Source organism: Belonocnema kinseyi, chromosome 1 (genome assembly GCF_010883055.1).
Source record: "Belonocnema kinseyi isolate 2016_QV_RU_SX_M_011 chromosome 1, B_treatae_v1, whole genome shotgun sequence".
In the NCBI taxonomy this organism is placed as follows: domain Eukaryota; kingdom Metazoa; phylum Arthropoda; class Insecta; order Hymenoptera; family Cynipidae; genus Belonocnema; species Belonocnema kinseyi.
The window spans coordinates 3,263,444-3,288,932 of record NC_046657.1 but is presented as its reverse complement, the minus strand read 5'-3'; the positions used below and the strand labels follow the sequence as shown (position 1 = coordinate 3,288,932).

General features: G+C 26.5%; 2 protein-coding genes across 4 annotated transcripts in view; both read left to right on the top strand.

Annotated features, from left to right (window-relative positions):
• The window catches only part of LOC117182273 (protein transport protein Sec24A), an 82,959-nt gene extending 80,324 nt beyond the window's left edge, over nt 1-2,635 (top strand). For all 3 annotated transcript variants that reach the window (XM_033375428.1, XM_033375509.1, XM_033375591.1), the window contains exon 16: nt 1,355-2,635. In XM_033375428.1, the coding sequence (XP_033231319.1) occupies nt 1,355-1,466 (112 nt within the window). In that variant the 3' untranslated portion in view covers nt 1,467-2,635. The remainder of the gene's footprint in view (nt 1-1,354) is intronic.
• A 6,935-nt stretch (nt 2,636-9,570) lies between these two features.
• The window catches only part of LOC117167135 (NACHT domain- and WD repeat-containing protein 1), an 898,576-nt gene continuing 882,657 nt past the window's right edge, over nt 9,571-25,489 (top strand). The window contains exon 1 of the mRNA XM_033351831.1: nt 9,571-9,635. The gene's annotated coding sequence lies outside the window, so the exon portion shown is untranslated. The remainder of the gene's footprint in view (nt 9,636-25,489) is intronic.

The following is a 25,489-nucleotide window of genomic DNA, read 5'->3' as shown; positions in this document are numbered from 1 at the left end:
TTAAACTCCATCTAAGCTGAATCAAATTTTTCCGATTCGAATTTAGCCTGGATCGGTTTTTGAAATATTGGATATTAAAATATGCGCTGTTTAAAATGGAATATTTTGGTTGAAATTCAGCTTGGATCGGTTTGCAAAAATTTTTCATTACAAGCTGGGTCGAATCCAATTTTTTTCTATTCAGAAGCCGCTGGGATCGGTTTTAAAAATTCATCTTTAAACTCCATCTGGGTCGAATCAAATTTTTCCGATTCAGATTCCTTTTGGATAGGTTTTAAAAATTTATCTTTAAACTCCATCTAAGCCGAATCAACTTTTGCCGATTCAAATATAGGTTGGATCGGTTTTTGAAATATTGGATTTTAAAATACGCTATTTCAAATGGAATTTTCCAGGTTCGAATACAGTTTGGATGGGTTTAATAAAACTTGGCTTTTCTAGCTGAGTCGAATCCCAGTTTTTCTATTTGGAATCCGCTAGAATCGGTTTAAAAAATTCATCTTTATACATCAGCTGGGTCGAATCAAATTTTTCCGATTCAAATTACTTTTGAATCGGTTTTAAAAATTTATCTTTAAACTCCATCTAAGCTGAATCTAATTTTTCCGATTCGAATTTAGCCTGGATCGGTTTTTGAAATATTGGATATTAAAATATGCGCTGTTTAAAATGGAATTTTTTGGTTGAAATTCAGCTTGGATCGGTTTGAAAAAATTTTTCATTACAAGCTGGGTCGAATCCAATTTTTTTCTATTCAGAAGCCGCTGGGATCGGTTTAAAAAATTCATCTTTAAACTCCAGCTGGTTTGAATCAAATTTTCCCGATTCAAATTCCTTTTGGATCGGTTTTAAATGTGTATCTTTAAACTCCACCTTAGCCGAACCAAATTTTGCTGAATCGAATTTAGGTTGGATCGGTTTTTGAAATATTGGATATTAAAATACGGGCTGTTTAAAATGTAATTTTTCGGGTTCGAATACAGATTGGAACGGTTTAATAAAACTTGGCTTTACTAGCTGAGTCGAATCCCAGTTTTTATATTTGGAATCCGCTGGGATCGGTTTAAAAATTTCATCTTTAAACTCCATCTGGGTCGAATCAAATTTTTCCGATTCGGAATCCGCTTGGTTCTCTATGCAAAATCTTAATTTGAATCGAAATTAATGGTAAGCGTTTTAAATTTTCGTTTTCGTGACAAGTTTATATTTTATTAAGTCTTAAAAATTTGAATGTTCTAAAGTTGGCGGATTTTTAATTTATCGCCCACAGGATAATATTATTATTATGTTACCATTAAATTACTTAATTTCCTGGATTCAATCTAAGAAGTAAATGATAAATTTTCTTTTACAGGGACGACAGTCATTTTAGAACTCAATTCACCGAAAGACTGATCGAGGATCGTTTCGAATCAGCTTTGAGTTACTACGAATTCCTGCAGCACCTTAAGCCGCAAATAAAATAGTGACTCATAACTCTTCTAAATCGAAAATTCAAATCGTGACAAAATCGTCGAAAGACAACAATTATTACCTCGTGACCCGAGTTTCAAACTGAACTATAAAATTAAAATAAAAAGCCAGTGAGGAAAGAAAGAAAGAAAGTAAGAACTTTGCCATAAAGCATAATAAAAAGCTGGACGTTAAACTTTAAAGCATTTAAAGTAATATAATGTAATTATTATTGTTACTCTCGAGTGCGACAGCACTAATAATCTATTCTCTGCGATCGTTATTTCTCTTGTTTTGTATGTAGAATAAACTAAAACTTGCGAGTCTGCACGATTTGAAAATTATTCACTCTTTTCGTATTATTTCCAAAAAATATCGATCTTGTGGCAAATTAAAAAAATAACCTAGTTCAACATAACCTCAAACTTAATGAGCAATTCTAGAAAAAAAATGACTGCTATCAATTTTTCCTGAATTGCTGAAGAGAAATCTGATAGTTGTGTATTAAAAATTAGTTTTCGCGCATTTTTTTATAGCAGTTCTCATTTTTTTTTATTTAGCATCAAGTTTGAGGTTAGGTTGGACCAGAAAAAATCCTCAAGAAATATTCTTAAAGATGAAGAAAAAAAAATATATGGTGAAAAGTATTAGAGTGAATTAAAAGTGGATTCGTTTTTTATTTTGCCACAAAAGAGGAATTTATTTTGTAAATTTAGCGTGCCGAGTTTGCAAGTGTTTGTTGAAGTATGATATTATTTCGTGCGCAATTGTAATATATTAATCGAAGTAGTGAGTAAAAATAAATGAATGAAACGATCAATAAAAGTGTCTTGCATACAGAAAATTGTAATGCAAATAAAAACTATGTATGTATATCGTAGAAAAGCGGATGTTTATAATTATAAATAAACGAGACATAACGTAAGTAGTGTAATTAATTAATGAAAGTTATAAATTAATTTGACGGCCGTGCAAGAAAATGTTTCATCGAGGAGATTTCATGAATTTCTTGAGGTTGGGATGGAGTGAGGAGTGAGTGTTTTGGAATTTGTTGCATCGGTCAGTCTCATTTTCTTTGTTATTTAATTATTTATCGAGTTTTCTTGAGTTTGTAAGACTCAATCGGGTAATCATGTACATTATAATGCGCAATATACAATATGGGATGAATGAATATATTAAATATATTGTGTTTTATTTAAAAAATATTAATTTTCTCTTTTTAGGTTACATTTTCTGAAAAGTTTGGAAATTCAAACCACTTTTTTGCTCTTTATTTTTATTAGTAAATATCAAAAATGAGTGCCAAAGTCACAAAATAATTTAAAAACAAATAAAACGCCAACAAAATTCACTTGCAGTCCCGAGAAACGCAAAAAAACACCAAAATTATTTACTTGCAGTGCCGAGCAACACACACACACAAAATTTACTTGCAGTCCCAAGCAACACGAAAAAACACCAAAATGATTCACTTGTAGTCCCGCGCAGCACAAAAAAAATTATTCACTTGCAGTCCCGATCAACACAAAAAAATTCACTTGCAGTCCCGAACAACACAGAAAAACAACAAAACGATTTACTTGCAGCCCCGAGAAACACCCACACAAAAATTTACTTGCAGTCATGAGCAACAAAAAACAATAAAATTATTGATTTGCAGTCCCGAGCAACACAAAAAAAAAACAACAAAACAGTTTACTTGCAGTCCTGAGCATCACACAAAAAAACGCCAAAATGATTCACTTGCAGTCCCGAGCAACACAAAAAAATGATTCACTTGCAGTCCCGATCAGCACAAAAAAACTCCAAAACGATTGACTTACAGCCCCGAGAAACACCCACACCAAAATTCACTTGCAGTCCTGAGCAACAAAAAACAATAAAATGATTGATTTGCAGTCCCGAGCAACACAAAAAAAAGATCTACTTGCAATCCCGAGCATCACAAGAACGATTCACTTGCAGTCCCGATAAAAAAAAACAATTTAGTTGCAGTCCCAAGCAACACACAAAAAAACACCAAAATTATTGATTTGCAGTCCCAAGCAGCATAAAAAAATTATTGACTTTTAAGTCCCAAGAAACACTAAAAAATGATTTACTTACAGTCCCGAGCAACACAAAATAAGGATTCACTTGCAGTCCCGAGCAACACAAAAAAACAAAAAACGAGTTACTTGCAGTCCTAAGAAACACAAAAGCAATTCACTTGCAGTCTCGACCAACATAAAAAAAAGATTCTGTTGCAGTCCCGAGCGACAAAAAAAAGGTTCACTTACAGTCCCGAGTAACACAAAAGAAAAGTTTACTTGCAGTCCCGAGCAACACAAAAAAAATAATTCACTTGCAGTCCCGAACAACAAAAAGAAAACACTAAAATGATTGACTTGCAGTCCCGGGCATAATAAAAAAAAACTATTCTCTTGCAGTCCCGAGCGATACAAAAAAAAAGATTCACTTTTAGTACCGCGCAATAAAAAAAATACCAAAACGATTGAACTGCAGTCCCGGGCAACACAAAAAAAACACCAAAACCATTCACTTGCAGTCCCGAGCAACATAAAAAGTGAATTTTTTGTGTTGTTCGGGACTGCAATTAAAATTGTTTTTTTGTCGCTCGGGACAGCAAGTGAACCATTTTCGTGTTTTTTTGTTGTATTTATATTATTTTGTGCCTTTGGAACTCACTTTTAATACTTATTTATTAAATAAAGGACAAAGAAGTGATTTTAATTGCATAATTATTTAAAAAGTTAGAAAAAGGGAAGTGGACACCCAGAATTTTTACATTATACGTTTGAATTTAAAACATTTTTTTCAGTTTTATAGATTGGAAAATCAATTTTCAAAGTTTCTTTTTAAATCTGATAACTTTTATGATCCCGAATATAAAATTAATTTCTAAAAAAGCGATTAAAGTTATTTATTTAAAACTGTTATTAACAAATTAATTTATATAACTGGTTTCAGCTGCATTTTCAAGTTAGATTACATTTATTTCCCAGATCTTATTATTAAAATGTTTAAAATTATTATTTATTTCCAGTCGATCACCATAATATAACAATAGTTATTAATTACAAATTTTTTGTATAAACAAATCCACTTGTTTGGCGTTTCTATCCATAGAAAATCGTTATTTTCTGCGCAATAATTTATGTTTACCTAAATAATGAACATTCTAAACAATATAATTCTATTTAACAAATTTTTTATTTGTTATAAACAATTTTTATATAAAAATTCACTATTTTGGAATTTATTTGCATAGAAAATTATTTATTTCAACAGAATTATTGTTTCTCGTACAAAGAATCAAATTTTTTCACAATAGACTGCCGTCTAAGAACATTTTTCATTTTTATAAACAATTTTCATAAGCATTAATTAGAAAAATGACAAATTATAAAAATTGTTTATAACAATTAGACATTTTTTTAGATATAAGTCTATTCTGTGCAAATATCTTACTTCATTTAAAATAAAATGATTTCGCAAAAAAGAAAAATTTTCTTTATATTTAAATGACAAATAATTCAATTTTTTTTATATAAATTGTTTATAATCATGACAAATTTTGTAGGATCGAAGTCCATTCTTTACAAGTTTTATTTTTTAGATGAAAAGAAAATATTCAGCGAAAAAGAACAATTTTCTATGCTTGGAAATGGTAAATAAATAAATAAATAAATTTGTTTATAAAAATTGTGTATAGCAGTAAAAATGCTGTATCATGGCATTCTGTTATATAAAATTTTGATTTTTTTATTGAAAAGAAATGATTCCGCAGGTAAGAAAAATTTTGCATAGAAATTTCAAATAAAAATAAAACCATAAATAAAATTTTCAGGAATCTTAGGAAAAATTATAATCTCGCAACTTTTAAAAATTCTTAAAAAGCTTTAAATTTTTTTTATCTTTTAAATTTTACATTTTGTTTTGAATGTTATAAATATTCTTAAGATTTAAATTATTTTTGAAAAAATTCAAAACAGCCGAAATTTTTCTAAAATATTAAAATCTGGCGAAACTATTTATAAAAAAATGCCTTCAAATCTACAGGATTCCTTTTTCACATTTTTGGAATTTTTTTTTAATCTTCAAATTTTATGTTCAAAATTCATTTTTAAAAATAAAAAATTATTTCTCCAGAAATCTTAGAAAGAAAAAATATTCCTTTAAAACTGTTACAAATTTTTATAAGTCTACAAAATTTTCTTCGATATATTTAAAATCTACGTTTCAAGGAAATTTTTCTGCTATTACAAAAAATTTTTTTCAAGTTTTAGGAAAAATGGAAATGATAAAAAAAAATGTTTGTAGGATTTGACCAAATTCCAGAATTATTAAAAAATTTTAATAAATGTATAACCAAATGTAGATTTGTCAAGATTTTGAAAAAAAATTTGAAGGTTCTTAAGAATTTTGTAAAGTTTTAAGATAATAAATTTTTTTTAAAGATTTGTTGGAGAATTTAAAGTGATTTTTTAACAAGAAAATTAATTGTCAGAGATTATTTAGACAGATTAAATAACATTTCAAAATATTTCCAAAAATGTCGAAAATTAAGAATCTTTTTCCTGGGAAAATTCAAAATAATTTTTTATTTCGAATGAATTTGTAAAGAAAATTAAAAAGCTAATTCAAAACAATGAAAAAGATCTCTAAAAATACCAACCAAAAATCTGGAAAATACCAATTAAAATTTTTTTTAATGATTTTACGAAATTTTAGCAAAAATCCTTTCCAGTTAAAAAATATTACAGGATTTTCAGAAGTTTTGAAGATATAAAATATATTTTTAAATTAAAAAAATATTTTACAAAATTAATACAATTTTTTAGAAGTTCTTCGAAAGTTCCAAAAGTCCTAAATATCTTTTAAACTGACTTAAAGTTTTAGTAAAATTTGATAAAATTACTAAAATCCTGTGAGAAACAAAAATCTCCAAAATTTTCTAGATTCATTTCGACTTATTTGTAATCTTCACAAATTTGTTCAAATATTTCCATGAATCTGAAGAAAATTTTGGTATTCTTTCGAAATCTTTCAAAAGTCCTAAAATGTTTGTAAAAAATTGTTTATACTTTTCAAATTTTTAATTACTTTTTATCTTTCCAAAGTTTCTAAAACTTCTTAATACTTTTTAGAATGATTAAAATTTTTCGTAAAATTAAAAAAAAAATTGTCTAGAAATCATTATTCTTGGAAACTGAAAAAATCTTTGAAATTTCTTAAAACTTTGTAATCTTGCGAAACTATAAAAATTGCCTTAAAATCTACCAGATTCTTTTTTTGAAATTTTTGAAAATCATTTGAAATCTTTTTAAATTTTATATTTTAAAGTAAATTTGATCTGAATTTTTAAAAAATAATTTTTTTTTTATTTATTTAAAATTTATATTATAAAAAATTTTTTCTAATTTTACAGGATTTTTTTAACTTTTAGGACAAACCTAATGATTTAAAACAGTATTTGAAAGTTTTAAAGAACTTTAGTAAGTTTCAAGATAATAACTTTGTTTTTGAATTGCAAATTGTGAAAAAACTCTGAAAAAATACAAAAATCATATATTTAAAATTTAAAATGATTTAGAAAAAATTAGAAATCTTTTTAAGAATTTAAAATGGTTTCAAGAGAATAAAACAACTTGCTCAAAAATTCCTGGAAAAATTCAAAATCATTATTTATTTTGCATAATTAATTTTTAAAGAAAATTAAAAACTTATTTCAAAATATTTTGCAAAAATATCAAAACAGTTTTGAAAATAATACAAACATTTATTTAAGATTCTTGAGAAAGTTTTTATTTAAAAAAAATTTAAACAAAGTTTAAGAGAAATTGAAAACAATTCAAAATAATGAAAAATGGCAACAAAAAATCTGAACAATACAATTTTTAATGATTTTTCTAAAATTTAGCAAAAATTCGAGTCAGTTTAAATAATATTTAGAAATTTCAAAAGTTTTGAAGAATATCTCTTTAATTAAATTCACGTTTTCATAAAATTAGATAAAATCACTAAAATCCTGTGAAAAAAAATTTCTTTAAAATTTTCTAGATTCTTTTGGATATATTTGAAATTTGCAATAATATTTTTTAATGTTCCCATGATTCGGAATAAATTATTTCTTTAACTTTCTAAAACTTCTAAAGCTTCTAAATACTTTTTAGTATGATTAGAATTTTTCCTAAAATTAAAAAAAAAAATTGTGCGTAATTAAAAAAAATTGCCTAGAAATTATCATTTTTTGAAATTGAAAAAATGTTTGAAATCGTACATTTTGTTTCAAATTTTATAAATATATGAATACTAAAATTTTGTAATCTTGCAAAAATATAAAAATTGTCTTAAAATCTATCTTTTTTTTTACATTTTTGAAAATAATTTTAAATATTTGTAAAATATTTTAAATTTTATATTCAAAATTAATTTTTCGAAATAAAAAATAATTTCTCAGAAATCTTGAAAAAAATATTATTTCTTCTGTAAAAAATTTTTAAAGTGTTCTTAATTTTTTCGGTATATTTAAAATCGACATTTTAAAAAAATTTGTCTAATTTCACAGGATTTTTTGGTAAGTTTTAGGAAAAATGTGAATGATTAAAAAAATATATTTGTCAGGTTTGAAAAAATTTAAAATTAATTTCAAGAGATGATTCAAACAGATTTAAAAACATTTTGAAAGATTTTTTAAAAAGTCGAAAAAAAAAACAAAATAATTATGTAAAATTTAAAAAGATTTCGAAAAATTAAGAATCTTTTTAAGAATTTTAAATGGTTCCAGAAGAATAAAGAAACTTCAAGATTCCTAGAAAAATTCAAAGTGATCTTTTATTTTGAAAAATTAATTTTTGTAAAAAATTAAAAAACTATTTTAAAATTGTTACATTTATTTTTAAAAATGTCAAAAAGGTTCTGAAAATACTCAAAAATTATTTTAAACTTTAAAAGTTTTTCATATAATTTAAAAACTTAGGTAAAATTATGAAGATTTCAAAGAAAAAATTAGAATTTTTTAACTTTGGAAAGATTTCAAGCGAATAAAAAAAAATTATTTAAGATTTCTCGGAAAGTTTTAAATGATTTTTTATTTAAAACATATAAAAGTTTGTAAATTTTAAATGATTTTTTCCAATTTAGTTTTGAAGAGATTCAAAAATAATCTAAAAACATTAAACAATTTTTCACAAACTGTAGACATTTCATTTAAAAACAAAATTAGAAGGGTTTTAAGAATTTTAAAAAGTTTCAAGAGAACACCACTTTTTTTAATTCATGAAAAAATTTGAAAAGATTAATGAAGATTTCAAATATGTCTAAAAGAATCAAGAAAATTTTGAAGAAATTTTTTTCTCACATGATTGTAGTGATTTTACCAAATTGTCGGAAAATTTTGTGTTAATTTAAAAGATATTCAGGACTTTTAGAACTTTCGAAGAAATTGAAAGATTTTTATTAATGTTCGGAAATATTTTCAAGTTTAAAAATATTTCTAATATCTTCAAAACTTCTAAAATTCCTTAATATGTCTTAAATTGACTCAAAGTTGACCTAAAATTTGTCAAAATAATTATAATTCTATGAGAAAAACAAAAGTTTCGAAATTTTCTAGATTCTTTCGACATATTTGAAATTTTCAAAAATCTTTTTAAAGATACCAATGAATCCAAAAAAATGTTGTATCAAAATTTTAAATTATTCTGAATTTTTTTAAAACTTCCGTACCTTCTAAATATCTTTCAAAATGCTTTGAATTTTTCCTAAAATTAAAAAAAAAAATTGCCTTATAATGTCAAGAACAGAGTTATTTCCCAATAGTGAAAAATTATTTACATTTAACCTTTTTCTTGTATGAAAAACTATTAGAAACATTGAGAAATAAATAATTGTAAAAAATTGATTTTGCAGAAAAAAATCTAATATTTATTATTGCATCAACAAATACTGAAACTTTTAGAGGAAATGATTAAACGTCTTTTTCAGAATTTCATATTTTAAATTTCCCGCGCTGTTTTTGAGTTCACAGAAGGTGCCACAGATGGCGCCAGCGTTCTCATGTGGAGGGGCGGCATCATTTTCTAAATTTCTTATCAGTAGTAGTTCGGTCGTTGCTCAAGTATATCGAGAAGTTCGAGAAAGTGAAGGTTTGTCTTCGTCGATAAAACGGCGTCCCGGTAAGTTTTGTTTTTATTTTGAATTTAATATCCATAACTGAATATGAATTTCAAAGTTGAAAAAAAAAAAAACCATTTTCGAAGTGCATCGAAAATATTTTGTCTAGGCTGATCGAATTTCGGTAAATTTAAAGCCGCCCTTTTCTATTTTTGCCGTGGGCTGACCAACAATATTTTTTCTACGTTCACCGGATTAAGAAAAATATTTTATTTTCATTGAGTCAATTTTTTAGTGATTGTGTTTTATAATATATATTTTTGTATACAGGTTTAAACAGTTTTTTTTAGGTTTTTAAAGGAATGAAAGAACAGGTAAAAAAAATTATTTCAATACAGAAAATTTGATTAATTGTGATATTGTTCAAGAGAGAAAAAATTGAAGGGTTTGTTTAATACATTTACTGTAGAAAGTTGCGGTTTTTTCTTAAATTTTCAACTTTTCATTTAGAGTAAGGTACTTATTATTAAAAATTAACGAACATAAGTGTTTAAACAATTTATTATTGTTCAAATCAATTTTCTCTTAAAATAGAGGTAGAAAGATTCTATTTTTTCAAACTGATTGCAGCTATATCGTGGAAATATTAAAAAAAACGGTTTTGATTAATTTTATATAATTTATAACATTCGCAAGAAAATATTTAAATAAATTTAACAAACATGGCTTAAACAATTCATTATTATTTATAACAATATTCTCTTATAATAATGCTAGAAATTTGCGGGATTTTCTTTAACATTACAGCTTGTTTTCGGGCTTATAAATATCTTAAGGCAATAATTAGCAAGTTTAACCAAATAATTATTTAAACAATTTATTATTGTTTACAGCAAATTTCTCTTAGAATAGAAGTAGAAAATTGCTATTTATTCTGATTTTCCAGCCTTTTTTTAACTGCTCATTTAGAGCATGGTAAGAATGATTCGATGTTAATAAACAATTCTTGAAACAATTTATAATAAATTATAACAATATTCTATTAGAATAATACTGAAAATTTGTTACTTTTTTTAAATTTGTCAACTTTTGATTCCGAACAAGTAATGAAATTAATGTAACAATAATTGTTCAAGCTATTTATTATTATTTACAACAATATTTAATTAAAGTAATGTTAGAAAGTTGCTGTTTTTTAAATTAATCCTGTATCACTTTTTAAAATTTTCATTCAGAGTAATGTAATATTTATAGATGTTAATAAAATAATTGTTTAAACAATTTATTATTGTTTACAGTAATTTTAACTTAGAAAAATGCTGAAAATTCGCTTTTCTTTCTGATTGACTTTACTTTTCAGTTATTTAATGGAAATAATTTATTCAAGTTAAAAATATAATTGTTTAAACAATTTTTTATAATTCATCACTATCTCGTGGAATAATGCCAGAAAGTTGCCGTTTTGCTAACATTTCAAACCTTTTAGTTAGAGAGAAGAAATAATTATTTGAAAAAATAATTGTTTAAACAATGTTATTGTTTATAACAACATTATTTTAGAATAATGCTAGGACGTTGCGGTTTCTTCTTAATTTTGTGTACTCGTGATTTAGAGTAAGATAATAATTAATCGAAATTAAAAACTTAATTGTTTAAACAATGTATTATTGTTTATAACAATATTTTGCTAGAATAATAATAGAAAATTGCGGTAATTTTTGAATTTTACAACCATTTTACAAGCTATTTCCGGTTTTTTCTGATTTTTTCAATTTTTCAATCAGAGCGTGCAAATAATTAATTAAAGTTGTCAAAACAATTGATTATTATTTATAATTGTATTATCTTATAAAATTTCTAGAAATTTGCTAGCTTTTACGAATTAATTAAAGTTAAAGAAATATAATTTTTGAAATAATTCTTTATCATTTATAACGATATTGCGGTTTTTTTTACAATTGTTAAAAATAATTAAAAGAGCGCTTGAACTTGGATTGCCTATATAAAAAATATTTAATAATAATTTTTGATTAATTAATTATTATACACAAGAATAGAAAATTTTTATTCGACACTGGATTCAATTGTCATAAACAATTTTACTTTAACACATTCTCCAGTGTATCAGTTTCTGTAAAAAAATGTTTTGCAATAATATCATTCGAATTTATTATTAGAATTTTATTTGGTAAGGAAAAATGGTTGTAAGCTAACAGTTGTGGTTATAAAAATGTTTATCGTAAATTTTTTTTAGCAAATTTTGCTCATATTGGATTTTTCTTATCCACATTTTTTTTCACTGACCATTGTTGTCATTATTATAATGTTGAAAATTTATAGCTTTGGTTGAAAATTGGTTATTTTTTAAAATTGAAAAATAATTTTTTAAACTGAAAAATGAGCTATTTCATTTTTTTGTCGCAAATTAATCTTTCTTGATAGAAATTTAATCTCCGGGGGCTGAAAATTCATATTTTTGATTGAAAACTTATTTTATTTGGATCAAAATTAATTTTCTAACTAAAAAATTAACTATTCTATTTTTTTGCAAAATTGACATTTTATGATAGAAATTTAATCTTATTTGTTCAAAATTATCTTTTTAGTTGAAAAATATTTTGTTAAACAATTATTTTATTGTTTAAAAATTAATTTTTTCACAGAAAATTTAACTGTTCTATTTTTTGTTGAAGAAAAATATTTCTTAGTTGAAAATTTATGTATTTTTTATAAAGTTTGTCTTTTTTCGTTGAAAATTTAACTATTTTCTTAAAAATGTTTTTTTTTAGTTGAAAATTAATCTTTTTGGGTGAAAATTAAATTATGTTGTTGAAAAATGGTTGTTTTTTTGTTGTTGATAGAATAGTAATTTCATTGTTTAAAAATTGATCTTTTTATTTAAAAATTTATTTGTTTGGTTGAAAAATGATATTTTATAATTGAAAATTTATGTATTTTAATTGAAATTACTCATGTTTTTAGTAAAAATTAATTTTCTTCGGGTGAAAATTTAATTATTTTGTTGAAAATTCTTTTTTTTTATTTAGCTGACAGTATTAAAAAATCAATTTTTTTGCATAAACATGTTGGTTTTTTATTTTAAAGTAAAATTTAGAAAGATCGAAAAACATAAAAAATTGGTATGGTGACGAAATCTGGTAGTTGGATTTTTTGTTCAAAGAATTTTTCAGGACAGGAGTATATATCTTGCATTGAGCATAACACATACTTTATATTATATACCTACAACTCCCCTCCACTCCGAGCCAGCTCGTAACTACGTAGGCGCACTTTTTTATTGTTATAGCCTGTAAGATTTTTTTCTTAACTTTACTGTATTTTTTTGCCTCGGATTCTTTTCATGACTTTCATGGCACCATAAGTCACTAGATTTCTTAAGAAAGCTGACAAAAATTATTAGTTTACCAATTATTTTTTTATTATTTCCTTACTCTAGGTGGATTCCACGCCGGACTTACAAACCAGACCTTCACATCATCGATTTTTTAAAACTTCGGCTACTTATTTGTTTCATAGAGAAAACACAGATTGCAAACAATTTAACTTGATGTTTTAAAAGTTCTGACACTTTTTCTGTTTTGGACGCTTTTTGATTTCAATAGTTCTATTTTTATTTAATAAAAATTTTTTTCCAATTTCCTGATTACAACTAAAGTTTATCTATTTCTCGCCTAAACTCATTCGCTATTGTTTCCTCATAAACGGTGACACCAGAAAATAAATAAAAATGTAATTTAAAAACGATGGAGATGTTGTAAAGCAACCCTGTCAGGGTGACTAATGATTAGACAATCCTACTCGGATATTGATGATGGTTCTTACCAAAAATACCTGCACTAACATCTGTTCGTCAACAGCACCGATGAAACCTTTTATCCTTTTTCCGAGCCCGGCAATCTCTTGTCATTCCGCACACCTGTGACACAAAAAACATCTTTTTTTCAAAGCTTTTTTATGTGCCTGGATTCCCGATTTCCATACACTCACAAATAATTCTTTTCTCATCAAATCATCATTTATTTTGTATTTTTCAGGAATAAAATTACTTTTTGGGCAAACGAACCTTCTTGTTTTCCATTTATTTTCTAAATTTAGCCCCCCCCCCCTCCCTCGCAACTGCCAATTTTTAGTTTTATTTCCCCCACTTCTTCCTTTCTGCACTGCACTTGCCCCCCTCCTCCCCCTTTTCTCACGGCACCAACCCCTTCTCCTTTACTTCTCTCCGTTTCCTCCTAATTCTTCATCTTTCTTCTTCTCGTGTACACATACACAACAGCCACAACCACTTTTCCTACTTTTATTCTTGTCACCATTGTTCTCTTTTATGTAATCCTTTCTCGGTGATTGCATCTTCGACACATGCCACTTTACCAATTTCATCTAAAATTCTTTACCTTTCTACCTCTTCCATGTACTTTCCTTTCTCTGCATTTTTACTCTCGACATTCTTTCCAGAGAGTATTATGGGTGTTTGATACTTACACAATTATCGATTTTGCTAGTGTTAGGTTGCCTCTGCTTTTTTCCTGCCATAAAAAAGATTTTGTGTTGAAAATTTGGGACATGATAGCGAACATGTTAACGGACGTCCCCGAACTCCCTTCCCCGAAACTGTAGGAGCGCTGAGACACGTGTACGCAAAAATACATTTCGCTCTTATGGCACCTTCCACTCTCTTTAATACTCTGTGTTTCCTAATCTCTTTTTCTGCACCTGACCATATCGATCACTAATAAAGTTCCTCTGGCAGGGAGTCTCCTCCTTGCTCTTCCGCACTCCCTACCTGCTCTTCCAATTATTCTCTACATTCTGTTAACTGTGTTCTCATTTCCACTTTCCTCATTTTCTTACACTCCTTCATTCTATACCTTTACTTTTCCAGCAGTCAGCGTCACACCTACCTTTCCTGATCTCTTTTCTATCTCCTTCCGATCTCACCTCCCTTAACATACTTGACACTCCTAAAGTATGTCTAGAAGCGTTTCTAATGCTGCCACTTCCATACTCCCTAGATTCTCCTTTTCCATTTATTCTCTACATTATTTTTTACTTACCTTCCCCTAAACTGCCTACTTACAATTAATAAAATTATCTTCCTTATTCTTTCTTCTCTCGGAATGTAACCACTCTCCCGCTTTTATTTTTCTCGCCATTTTGTCGCCCTCATCTTCCGTAACCTCTTTCTTTTCTTCCTCTACCACGTTTTACTTTCTTCCCCCAACACCATGCCAACTTTCCATTCCTTTTCACCCACCCACGTTTCACTTATCACTATCACATCCCACCTTTTCAACTCCTTTCAGAATCCTCTATTTTGTTTTTTAACCCTGATACTTTCCAAATGGTACTTTCACGTCTTTTTTCATTTATCTCATTTCTTATCGAATTAAAATCTTTTTGTTACTTTTTCCTAACTCTAACCCTTCCGCCTTTATTTCCTTTCATTTTATTAATCTGGAGGTTCTCGTGGGAGGCTCGACAGGCCCTCATGGGAGAATCTAGTTGACCTCGTTAGAAGCTTTAGAGCCCCTCGCGGGAGAATGAAGTCCCTCGTTATAGGATCTCAAGGCCCTCGTTGGAGGTCCTGGTGGGCCTCGTTGAAAGCTGTCGAGGTCCTTCGTAGCAGTATCTGGAGGACCAGGTAGGTAGAAGGCCCTGGAGACTCTCGCGGAGAGTTTATAGGGGTCATCATGGGAGGCTTTGAAGACCCTCGTGGGAGACCCTAGTACGAAGCTCCGGAGGCCATCGAGGCAAACTCTAGAGGCCCTCTTAGGAGGCTCTGAATGTCATCTTGGGAGGTTTTTTGGGTCCTCAGGTGGCTCTGAAGTCCTCGTCCGAGGAACCAAAGGCCCTCGGGGAAACCTTCGGAGGCCATAGTGGGAAGCTCTGTTGGAGGCTTTTTTGGGAGGGCCTTTTCAGGATTTCTAAAACAGCGGCGGTGAGATTTTTTTACGATATAGAGAAGCCTTATTTTAATAAATATTGTTTTTTTATACGTGAATAGGAAATGTTAATTTCCAATTCTTTTTAGCAACCGCAAGATTCTAAATTCCCACGAAATAATTATTTCAGGTTATTAAAAGTTTGTTTCATAGATGTCCTTGATATTTTTTCACGTCAATCGACGCTTGTTGACATCTCTTGGTATAAAAAAGAATCAGTAAAAACTCGGGGAATTGAGTTTTTCAACTGCACATATACCGTAAAGCGCGGGTCTATTTGAAGTCAATAAATACTGCCAATAATGATACAAATAAATATTTGAAACAAATATTTAATTTTAAAACAGAAATTATATTGAATCTAAGAAATTATTAATTTCTTTAAATAACTTATTCATTTAATATCTCAAGTTAATACTTAGTAATTTTAAATATACCCGCCCTGTTCGGTACATGCGCAGTTGAAAATATCGTGGTCCGCTAGTATCACTGGGGGAATCCCGAACCTGTTTTATTTTTGATAACTGCATAACCTATAAATCCGTAGATGTTTTTCTTCTCTTGTTACGCACTTATAACAAAAAGTGGTATGAGTAACTTTTTGCTCAATATAATATTATACCAATTTATGATAATTTATATTAAATTGACCTGTAAAATGAACTAAATTTGACCTGGAAAAACGTGGAAATGCAGTGTCTTACTGATGGGAGTCCATTATTTTCTTGATGAGTAACTCGATTTTAAGATGAGTAAAAATGATGAAGTTAGTTGCCTTGGAATCTTATCACTCCTTTTCGCTTCAGGGTTACTTAAAGTGGACGAGATAGACAAAAGAAAGACAGGAAATAAAATGAAAGAAAAGAAAGATGTTCCCCAATCAACCGAAAAATGGATATAAGCAGAGTCACTGAAAATGAGGGAAATAAGAAAATCTCTTCAAGAAAGTCATTCTCGTGAATACATTTGATCGAGTTTACTGCGGAATGATAAGATTCTTAAATAACGCCATTTAAAAATAATTTATTAAATTGTTTTAGAAAAAGAGAATTAAATTAACTTCTTAATTATTATTAATCAGTAAAAATGCATGCAAAAATTTTTTTATCACGATAATTAATCTGAGATCTTATTTTTAATTCAAAAGGAATATATTTCAATTTAAATTATAATCTGTCACTGGTTATAGGAATTTCAGGGTGGACAAAAATTCAAATTTTTCTATCTTCGGTTATAAATCGCTTTGGCTCTGGAAATTAATTTTTTCTTTCTGATAGTATTAATTTTGATTTTTCATTGAAAAAATATAATTTTTCAAGTAAAATTGGAATATTAGAATTTTGAGTTTAATTAAACAAATTTTCGGTCAAAATAAAAAAGAAATTTCAACAAAAATGTTCAATATTCAACCAATTAGATAAATTTTCAACTAAACTGATAAATCTTCAAATTAAAATGAAATATTTACATTTTCATTACAAAATTAATATTTAACAACAAACATGTTCTTTCAACAAAATAGTTAAATTTACAAACAAATCGATAAATGTGTGATCAAAAATGAATTCTCAAGAAAAAAGATCTATACAAAATGTTGAGTTTTTAGTCATAAAAACGAATTAAAAAGAAAAGTTAAATTTATTGTACAACACAACAATTTGCATTTTTTATATAAGTGAATTTTTAACTGCAAAGGATCAATTTATTAAGAAAAATGAAACAGCTAAATTTCTAGTAAAAGAAATTACTTCTCAACGAAAAAAAGTATTTTCAACGAAATCAAGAAAATAAGTTTTTAATCAAATAGTTCAATTTAAAAAATATATAATTATTTGATTTGAAGTTAAAGAAATACGTTTTTAACCAAATAAATTAAATTTTCAAGGAAATGGTTATATTTTCAACCTATTAGATGATTTTTCAACAGAAAAATTAAATATTTGTAAAAAATTTCGAGAAAATATAGAATATTTGAAGTTTTAGTTAAAAAAATTAATTTCCATTGAAAAAACTGAGGTCTAAAAAGATTATTTTCTGCTAGAAATTAACCATTTTTAAAAAAATACATGAATTTACAACAAAAAATGTTAGTTTTACAAAAAAGGCAAACTTTGACAAAATAGATGAATTTTTAATTAAAAAAGGTAAATTTTCAACAAAAAATAGAGTATTTTAATTTTCAGTTTGAGCAATAAATTTTTCAGCAAATAAATTTTCAACGAAATTCCTAAATTTTTAACCAATCGTATAAATTTTCTACCAAAGAGATGAAATTTCTATCAAAATTTAGGCGTATAATGGAATGATAAAATTCTTAGTGAAAAAAATTAATTTTCAATTCACACTGGTTTATTTCTATAAAAAGGGTACAATTTTTGACAAAGCGAATTAATTTTTAAACAAACAGTAGGTTTTTCAAATTTAAAAAATGTATATTTTTTACCAAAAATGGAATAGGTAAATTTTCAGTTAACATGAATTATTTTTGAACAAAAAACAACAAATTTTTATCCAAATAGTTTAATTAAAAAATTTTTAATTTATTTAAAAAAAAAGAGTTATAACGTTTACCAAAAAGTTTAATGTTAAATCAATGTGATGAATTTTCAACTGAAGGAAATAAATTTTTAACCAAAAATGAAATAGTTTTTTTTGTTGAAGTTTTCAGTAGAAGAAAATTAATTTTTCAACAAACTAGTGAAATTTTTCAACCAAAGTAATGGATTTTAAAATATAATTGTGTATCTATCAAAAAATTCGAATTTTTACAAAAGAAGTTCCTCTTTTAACAAATTGGATGAATTTTTAATCAGGCAGATTAATTTTCTAAAAAAAGGTCGAATTTTTAACACAGTAAATGAATTTTCGACCAAAAAGTGGAATTTTCAACTTAAAAAATCAATTTTAAACAAGTTAATTGTTGACCAAAGAAGATGAATATGCAATCAAAAAAATCTTCAGTGATTTTGAGTGTTAACAAAAATTCAGAAATAAAAATCCTGAGTGACATAATTTAATAAAAATTAAGAGAAAACAGATTTTTTCTGTATTTGAATGTCCACACTTTGAGTTTGTTTATAGAATTTGAAAAGTAATTTTAATCTGTTAAAAATTCAACTTTCTGAGTTTAAAATGTCCTTTTTTTATGAGCATTCAATAGCCCTTGAATTTTTATTTGTCTTTAAATTTGAACTATTTAACAATAATTTTAATTGTTTACTTCCAAACGCTATTAATTTAAAATTGTCTAATCACTAAATCAGTATCTATTTTAAACAAATATTTCAAATTAAACCCTGAAAGAAAAAAAATTAAAAAAACTTTGCAAACAGTTTTAAATTAAAAATGTCTAAATAAAGAATACTATTTTTTGTTTTATTTTGAAACTCTGAATGTTGGATTAATTTGTCGACCCGAGGCGAGGGTTTCGCGTCAAAAGGAAAAAAAGAGAAAGCTTCTCTACATTTTGATTCGACTGGCGTTTGCCCACTCATCAAAAAACTTTTCATTGTTCCCCGCTTTTCGACTTCAAAGAGGAGTTTTTTTCCCCAGCTCCAATTCTCAACTGTAATCTAGAATTACCTATTGAAAAAGTGACAGAACAAAAAGTATATTAGAGTGCATTTGAAAAGAAGAGTTTAGCTTCATGAAACAAATGCAGCTCTATTGTGTTCGTTGTACTGCTTTATTGAACTCTGTGTGATCCTGAACAATTATTTTTAGAAACTAAATTTTTTGCGAAAAACATGTTGAAGTGGAAAAAAGTCAGTTTCTTCGCGAAGAAGGAATTAAAAAAGTTATTAACTGCATAATTTTTGAAGATTCTTAAAAAAAATTACATTTATAAACATTACAATAAATAAAAAATAAATAAAAAAGAAGTGCGGCTAGCCGGAATCGAACACGCAACGTTCCGGCTATGAAGCCGAGGCGCTACTGCTTAGACAAATTACGTCTCAGGTGATGAGTAATTATTAAAAAAATTATGAACTGAAACTTAAATTAACAATTGGCAGTCTCTCCTTAATAGTTTAAAGACTTTTGACGTCGATTCAACATACTTTTTTATATTATGCTTTGGAAATTCTAAATAATTATTAAATATTTAAACAATCACCATGACCAAATTCAGAGTTCGGTCATTTTTCAACGAATAGGTTCAATTTTTTTTAAGAATCAACTAGGAACATCTTTTACATTACCCTTTTCTATGTCGCTTCATAAATTCACAAGAACTATTTAATAATTAAACAATGTTAATAAACAAATTCCAAATTTGGATATTTTTTAATCAGTAGACTCAATTTGTTTACGAAGTCAACTAAGAATGTTCTTATGATGACTTTTTTATGTTGCTTTGTAAATTTACAATAATTATTAATGATTCAATCAATTTGCAAAAAGAAATTCAGAGTTTGGCTATTTTTCAACCAATAGACTTAATTGGTTTACGCAATCAATTAAGAATGTATTTCCAACGACTCATTTCTATGATGCATTGCAAGTTATAAATGAGTATTAATTATTCAAAAAATTTTTTTTGACAAATTCGAATTTTTGCTATTTTTCCAGCAGTAGGCTTAATTTTTTTATAAAAACAACAAGAAATGTATTTTTAATAAAAAATTTCGTAAGCAAATTCAGAGTTAGGCTATTTTCCAACGAATATGCTTAATTTTTTCACTGATTAAACTAGGAATATCTAATTTGGATATTGGCTATTTTTTAACGAATAGGCTCAATTTTTTCAGAATTGACTAAGAATATTTTTCCAATTATTATTCTCTATGATGCATTGTCAATTCCCAAAAATTATGAAGTATTTAAAAAATTCTTGTTAACAAATTTCGAGTTTGGCTATTTTTTAACGAATGCGCTCAATTTTGTACAGAATGAACTAAGAATATCTTACAGATTACTTTCTTCTTTTATGCTTTGCAAATTTTAAAGAAATATAATTTATTTAAACAATTTTTTTGAACAAATTCAGAGTATGGCTATTTTTCAACGAATAGGCTCAACTTTTTACAGAATTAATTAAAAATATCTTTTTCATTGATTATTTTCAAAGATGCATTGCCAAATTCAAAAAATTTTTAATGATGTAAAAAATTCTATATTTTATATTTAATACCTGTCTGATTACTTTTTTCTGTAATCGTTTGTAAATTCCCGAGAAATATAATTAATTTAAACAATTTTCATAAACAAATTCCGACTTCGGCTATTTTTTAACGAATAGGCGTACTTTTTTACAAAATGTAATACGACTTTTTTCGGTTACTCTTTGATAAAAAAATTTGCAAATTTACATGAATATTTATGATTTAAACAATTGTTATAAACAAATTCGGAGATTGGTTTTTTTCCAGTGGATGGACACAATTTGTTTATAGTCATAACAAAAAATATCTTTCAGTTTACTTTTTTCTGTAATCGTCTATAAATTCCTGAGAACTATAATTAATTTAAACAATTTTTATAAACAAATTTCGACTGTACCTATTTTTTCACGAAGAAGCTCCATTTAGTACAGAATAAACCAAGATTATGTTTCCAATGACTTTTTTTATGATTCTTTGCCATTTCTGAAGAATTATTAATTATTTGAACAATTTTCATAAACAGATTCAGAGTTCGGTTATTTTTTAGCGAATTGACTTAATTTGTTTATGGAAGCAACTGAATATATCTTTTTAATTACTTTCCTCTGTCATCGTTTGTAAATTCCTAAGAACTATAATTTATTTTAACAATTTTCATAGACAAATTCAGACTTTGGCTATTTTTAAAAGAATAGACTCAATTTTTATAGAATTAACTAAAAATACATTCCCAATTGATTTTTTCTGTAGTTCTTTGCAAAATCATAAGAATTATTATTTATTTAAACAATTTTCATAAACAAATTCAGAGTTTGGCTATTTTTCAAAAATCAGAATTAATTTTTTGTAGAATTAACTAAAAATATACTTCCAATTATTTTTTTCTATAGTTCTTTGTAAAGTCATAAGAATTATTAATTATTTGAACAATCTTCATAAACAAATTCAGCGTTTGGTTATTTTTTAGCAAATTGACATAATTTGTTTATGGAATCAACTAAAAATATCTTTTTAATTACTTTCCTCTGTCATCGTTTGTAAATTCCTAAGAACTGTAATTTATTTTAACAATTTTCATAGACAAATTCAGAGTTTGGCTATTTTTAAAAGAATAGACTCAATTTTTGTAGAATTAATTAAAAATACATTTAAAAATATTTTTTTCTATGATTCTTTGCCAATTCTAAAGAGTTATTAATTATTTAAACAATTTTCGTAAACAAATTTAGAGTTTGGCTATTTTTTAGCGAATTTACTCAATTTGTTTATGGAACCAATAAGGAATATATTTCCCTTTACTTTTATCTGTAATCGTTTGATAATTCCTGAGGACTATAATTTATTTAAAGAATTATCATAACGTATTTCAGAGTTTCTCTATTTTTCAACGATACCGTGTAAATTTACAATAATTATTAAATATTAAAACAATTTTCATAAACAAATCTAGAGTTTGGCTTTTTTTTAATCGGCAAAGAGACAGAAAACAATAGACGTAGATAGACAAAATAGGGTGAGTGACAACTGCTGAGATAGAGACAAGAGAAATTGTAAGGGATCTCTTTTAATTTCAATCAGTAGAATATCACTCAGTTTCAGTTTCCAGCTTTACTAGCTTGGCAAAAAATAGCCAAACTATGAATTTTGTAATGAAAATTATTTCAATAATTAATTATTCTTATAAATTTAGAAATCATCATAGCAAAGATTTATTGGAATGATATTCTTCGTTGATCCCATAAACAAATAAAGCCTTTTCGCTGAAAAATTGCAAATTTCCGTACTTGTTTACAAATTTTTTCATTAATAAATAAATCTTGTAAATTTATAAAGCTTGAATAGAAAATTCTGAATTTTTTTATGATGATTGTTTATATAAATAAACTTGAAGAAAATCATAGAAAAGAGTTATCGGAAACACATTCGTAGTTGACTGCGTGAAAAAATTGGTTGAAAAATAGCCAAACTCTCAATTTCTTCATGATTGAATATTTAAATTTCTTGGTAATTTGCAAATCATCACAAAAAAAAGTAATAGGAAAGATATTCTTAGTTCTCTCTGTAAAAAAAATGGATCCTAACTGTTAAAAAATAGTCAAACTCTAAATTTGTTTCCGTAAATTGTTTAAATAATTAACATTTCATGGGAATTGGAAAGAATAAGAGAAAATGATAATCTGAAAGACACTCTTAGTTCGATCACTACAAAAGTGAGGCTATTCGTTAAAAAAAGACAATAGCTGAATTTCTGGAAGAAAATTGTTTCAACAATTTACAATTCTTGAGAATTTTCAAAGCATTGTAGAATAAAAATTTATCCAAAAATATTCTTAGTTAGTTCTTTAAGAAAATGAGACTATTTCGGGAAAAATAGCCAAACTATGAACTTTTTAATGAAATTTGTTTGAATAATTATTAATTTTGGTAAAATTGCAAATTATCGTAGCTAAGAGTTGCTGGAAAGATATTCTTTGTTGATTCCAAACAAATTGAACCTATTCGCTGAAAAATAGTAAATTTTCAAATTTGTTTACAAAAATTGTTTAAATAATTAATAGTTCTTGTAAATTTGCAAAGTGTCATATTGAAGAGTCAACGGAAAAAAAATTCTTGGTTGATTCCGTTAAAGCGAATTGGGTCTACCTTTTGAAAAAAGACAAACTAGTAATTTGATGATGAAAATTGTTAAACAAATAAATAATTCTTGTAAGTTTATAAAGCATCATATCAATGATTCATGGAAAAGACATTATAAATTGATTCTGAAAAAAATCAGCCTTTTCGTTTCGAGCCAAACCCTCGTTTTCTGAATGACAATTTTTTTAAATAAATAAATTTGCAAAACATTATATAACAGAGGCATCGGAAAGACATTCTCAGAAAATTAGATTATTCGTAGAAAAATAGCCAAACTATGAATTTTTCAGTAAAAATTTTTTAATAATTAATAGTTTTGGTAAATTTGAAAATTATCATAACAAGGAGTTATCGAAAAGTTATTCTTTGTTTATTCTAAACAAATTGAGTCTATTCGCTGAAAAGTAGAAAATATTCCAGTTTGTGTATAAAAATTGTTTAACTAATAAATAATTCTTGTAAGTTTATAAAGCATCATATCAACGATTCATGGGAAAGACATTATAAATTGATTCTGCAAAAAATCAGCCTATTCGTTAAAAAATAGCCAAACTCTACATTTTTTAATGAAAATTGTTTAAATAGATAATTTTTATAAGGTTGCAAAGCACCAAGAGAAATTCTTAATTGACATAAAAAATATTCGTGGAAAAGAGATTCTTAGTTCATTCTGTAAAAAATTGAGCTTATTCTTTAATAAATAGCCAAATTCTGAATTTTTTATCAAAATTGTTTGAATAATGAAATATTTATAACTTGTAAAGCATTGTAGAGAAGAGTCATCGCAAATAAAATTTAATTGGTATAGAAAATAGTAATCAAAAAGTCATTCTTAGTCCATTCTGTAAAAAATGGAGGCTATTGGTTGAAAAATGGCCAAACTCTGAATTTCTTTATGGAAATTGTTTGAATAATAAATAATTATTTGGATTTCTTAAAGCGGCATAGAAAAGAGTTATCTAAAATGCATTCTTAATTCATATGATGAATTGACATGGAAAATATTAATGCAAAAGACATAGTTGTTGATCCTGTAAAAAATTGAGCCTATCCATCGAAAAATAGCCAAACTTTGCATTCTCTAATGAAAATTGTTTTAATAAATAATAATTTGGAACTTGCAAAGTATCTTAAAAAAGGGTCATCGGAAATACATTTTCAATTCGTATAGCAAAGAGTCATCTAAAAAACATTCTTGGTCCATTTTGTAAAAAATTGAGCCTATTCGTTGAAAAATAGCCAAACTCTCAATTTGTTTTTGAAAATTTTTGAATAATTATTAATTATTTGAAACTTGGAAATCATCATAGAAAAGAGTATTTGGAAAAGTATTCTTAATTTACACAGAAAAAGTTTAGTGGAAAATAGATTCTTAATGATTCTGGAAAAAACTTGAACCTATTCGTCGAAAAATAGCCAAACTTTGAAGTTTAAATAAATAATTATTTTAAATTTGGACAGTATTATAGAAAAGAGTCTTCAGAAAGACATTCTTAGTCCATTTTGTAAAAATTGAGCCTATTCGTTGAAAAATAGCCAAACTCTGTATTTGTTTTTGAAAATTTTTGAATAATTATTCATTATTTGGAACTTGAAAATCATCATAGAAAATAGTATTTGGAAAGGAATTATAAATTTACATAGAAAAGTCTAACGGAAAATAGATTCTTAATGATTCTGGAAACAAATTGAACCTATTCGTCGAAAAATAGCCAAAATCTGATTTTTTTATTTAAAATTGTTTAAATAAATAATTATTTGAAACTTGGAAATCATCATAGAAAAGAGTATTTGGAAAAGTATTCTTAATTTACACAGAAAAAGTTTAGTGGAAAATAGATTCTTAATGATTCTGGAAAAAACTTGAACCTATTCGTCGAAAAATAGCCAAACTTTGAAGTTTAAATAAATAATTATTTTAAATTTGGACAGTATTATAGAAAAGAGTCTTCAGAAAGACATTCTTAGTCCATTTTGTAAAAATTGAGCCTATTCGTTGAAAAATAGCCAAACTCTGTATTTGTTTTTGAAAATTTTTGAATAATTACACAGGCCGACAAAATTTGACAAAGCTCCGGAACCAGAGACCAGACCTAGTATACCCGAAGTTTTTTGCTGCGCTGAATCCGAATCCGACCTCAAAAAAATTCCATCACCCTCAGTTTTCGAGATATTGTAACCTAAAAGTGCAAAAAACACCGTTTTTTGCTA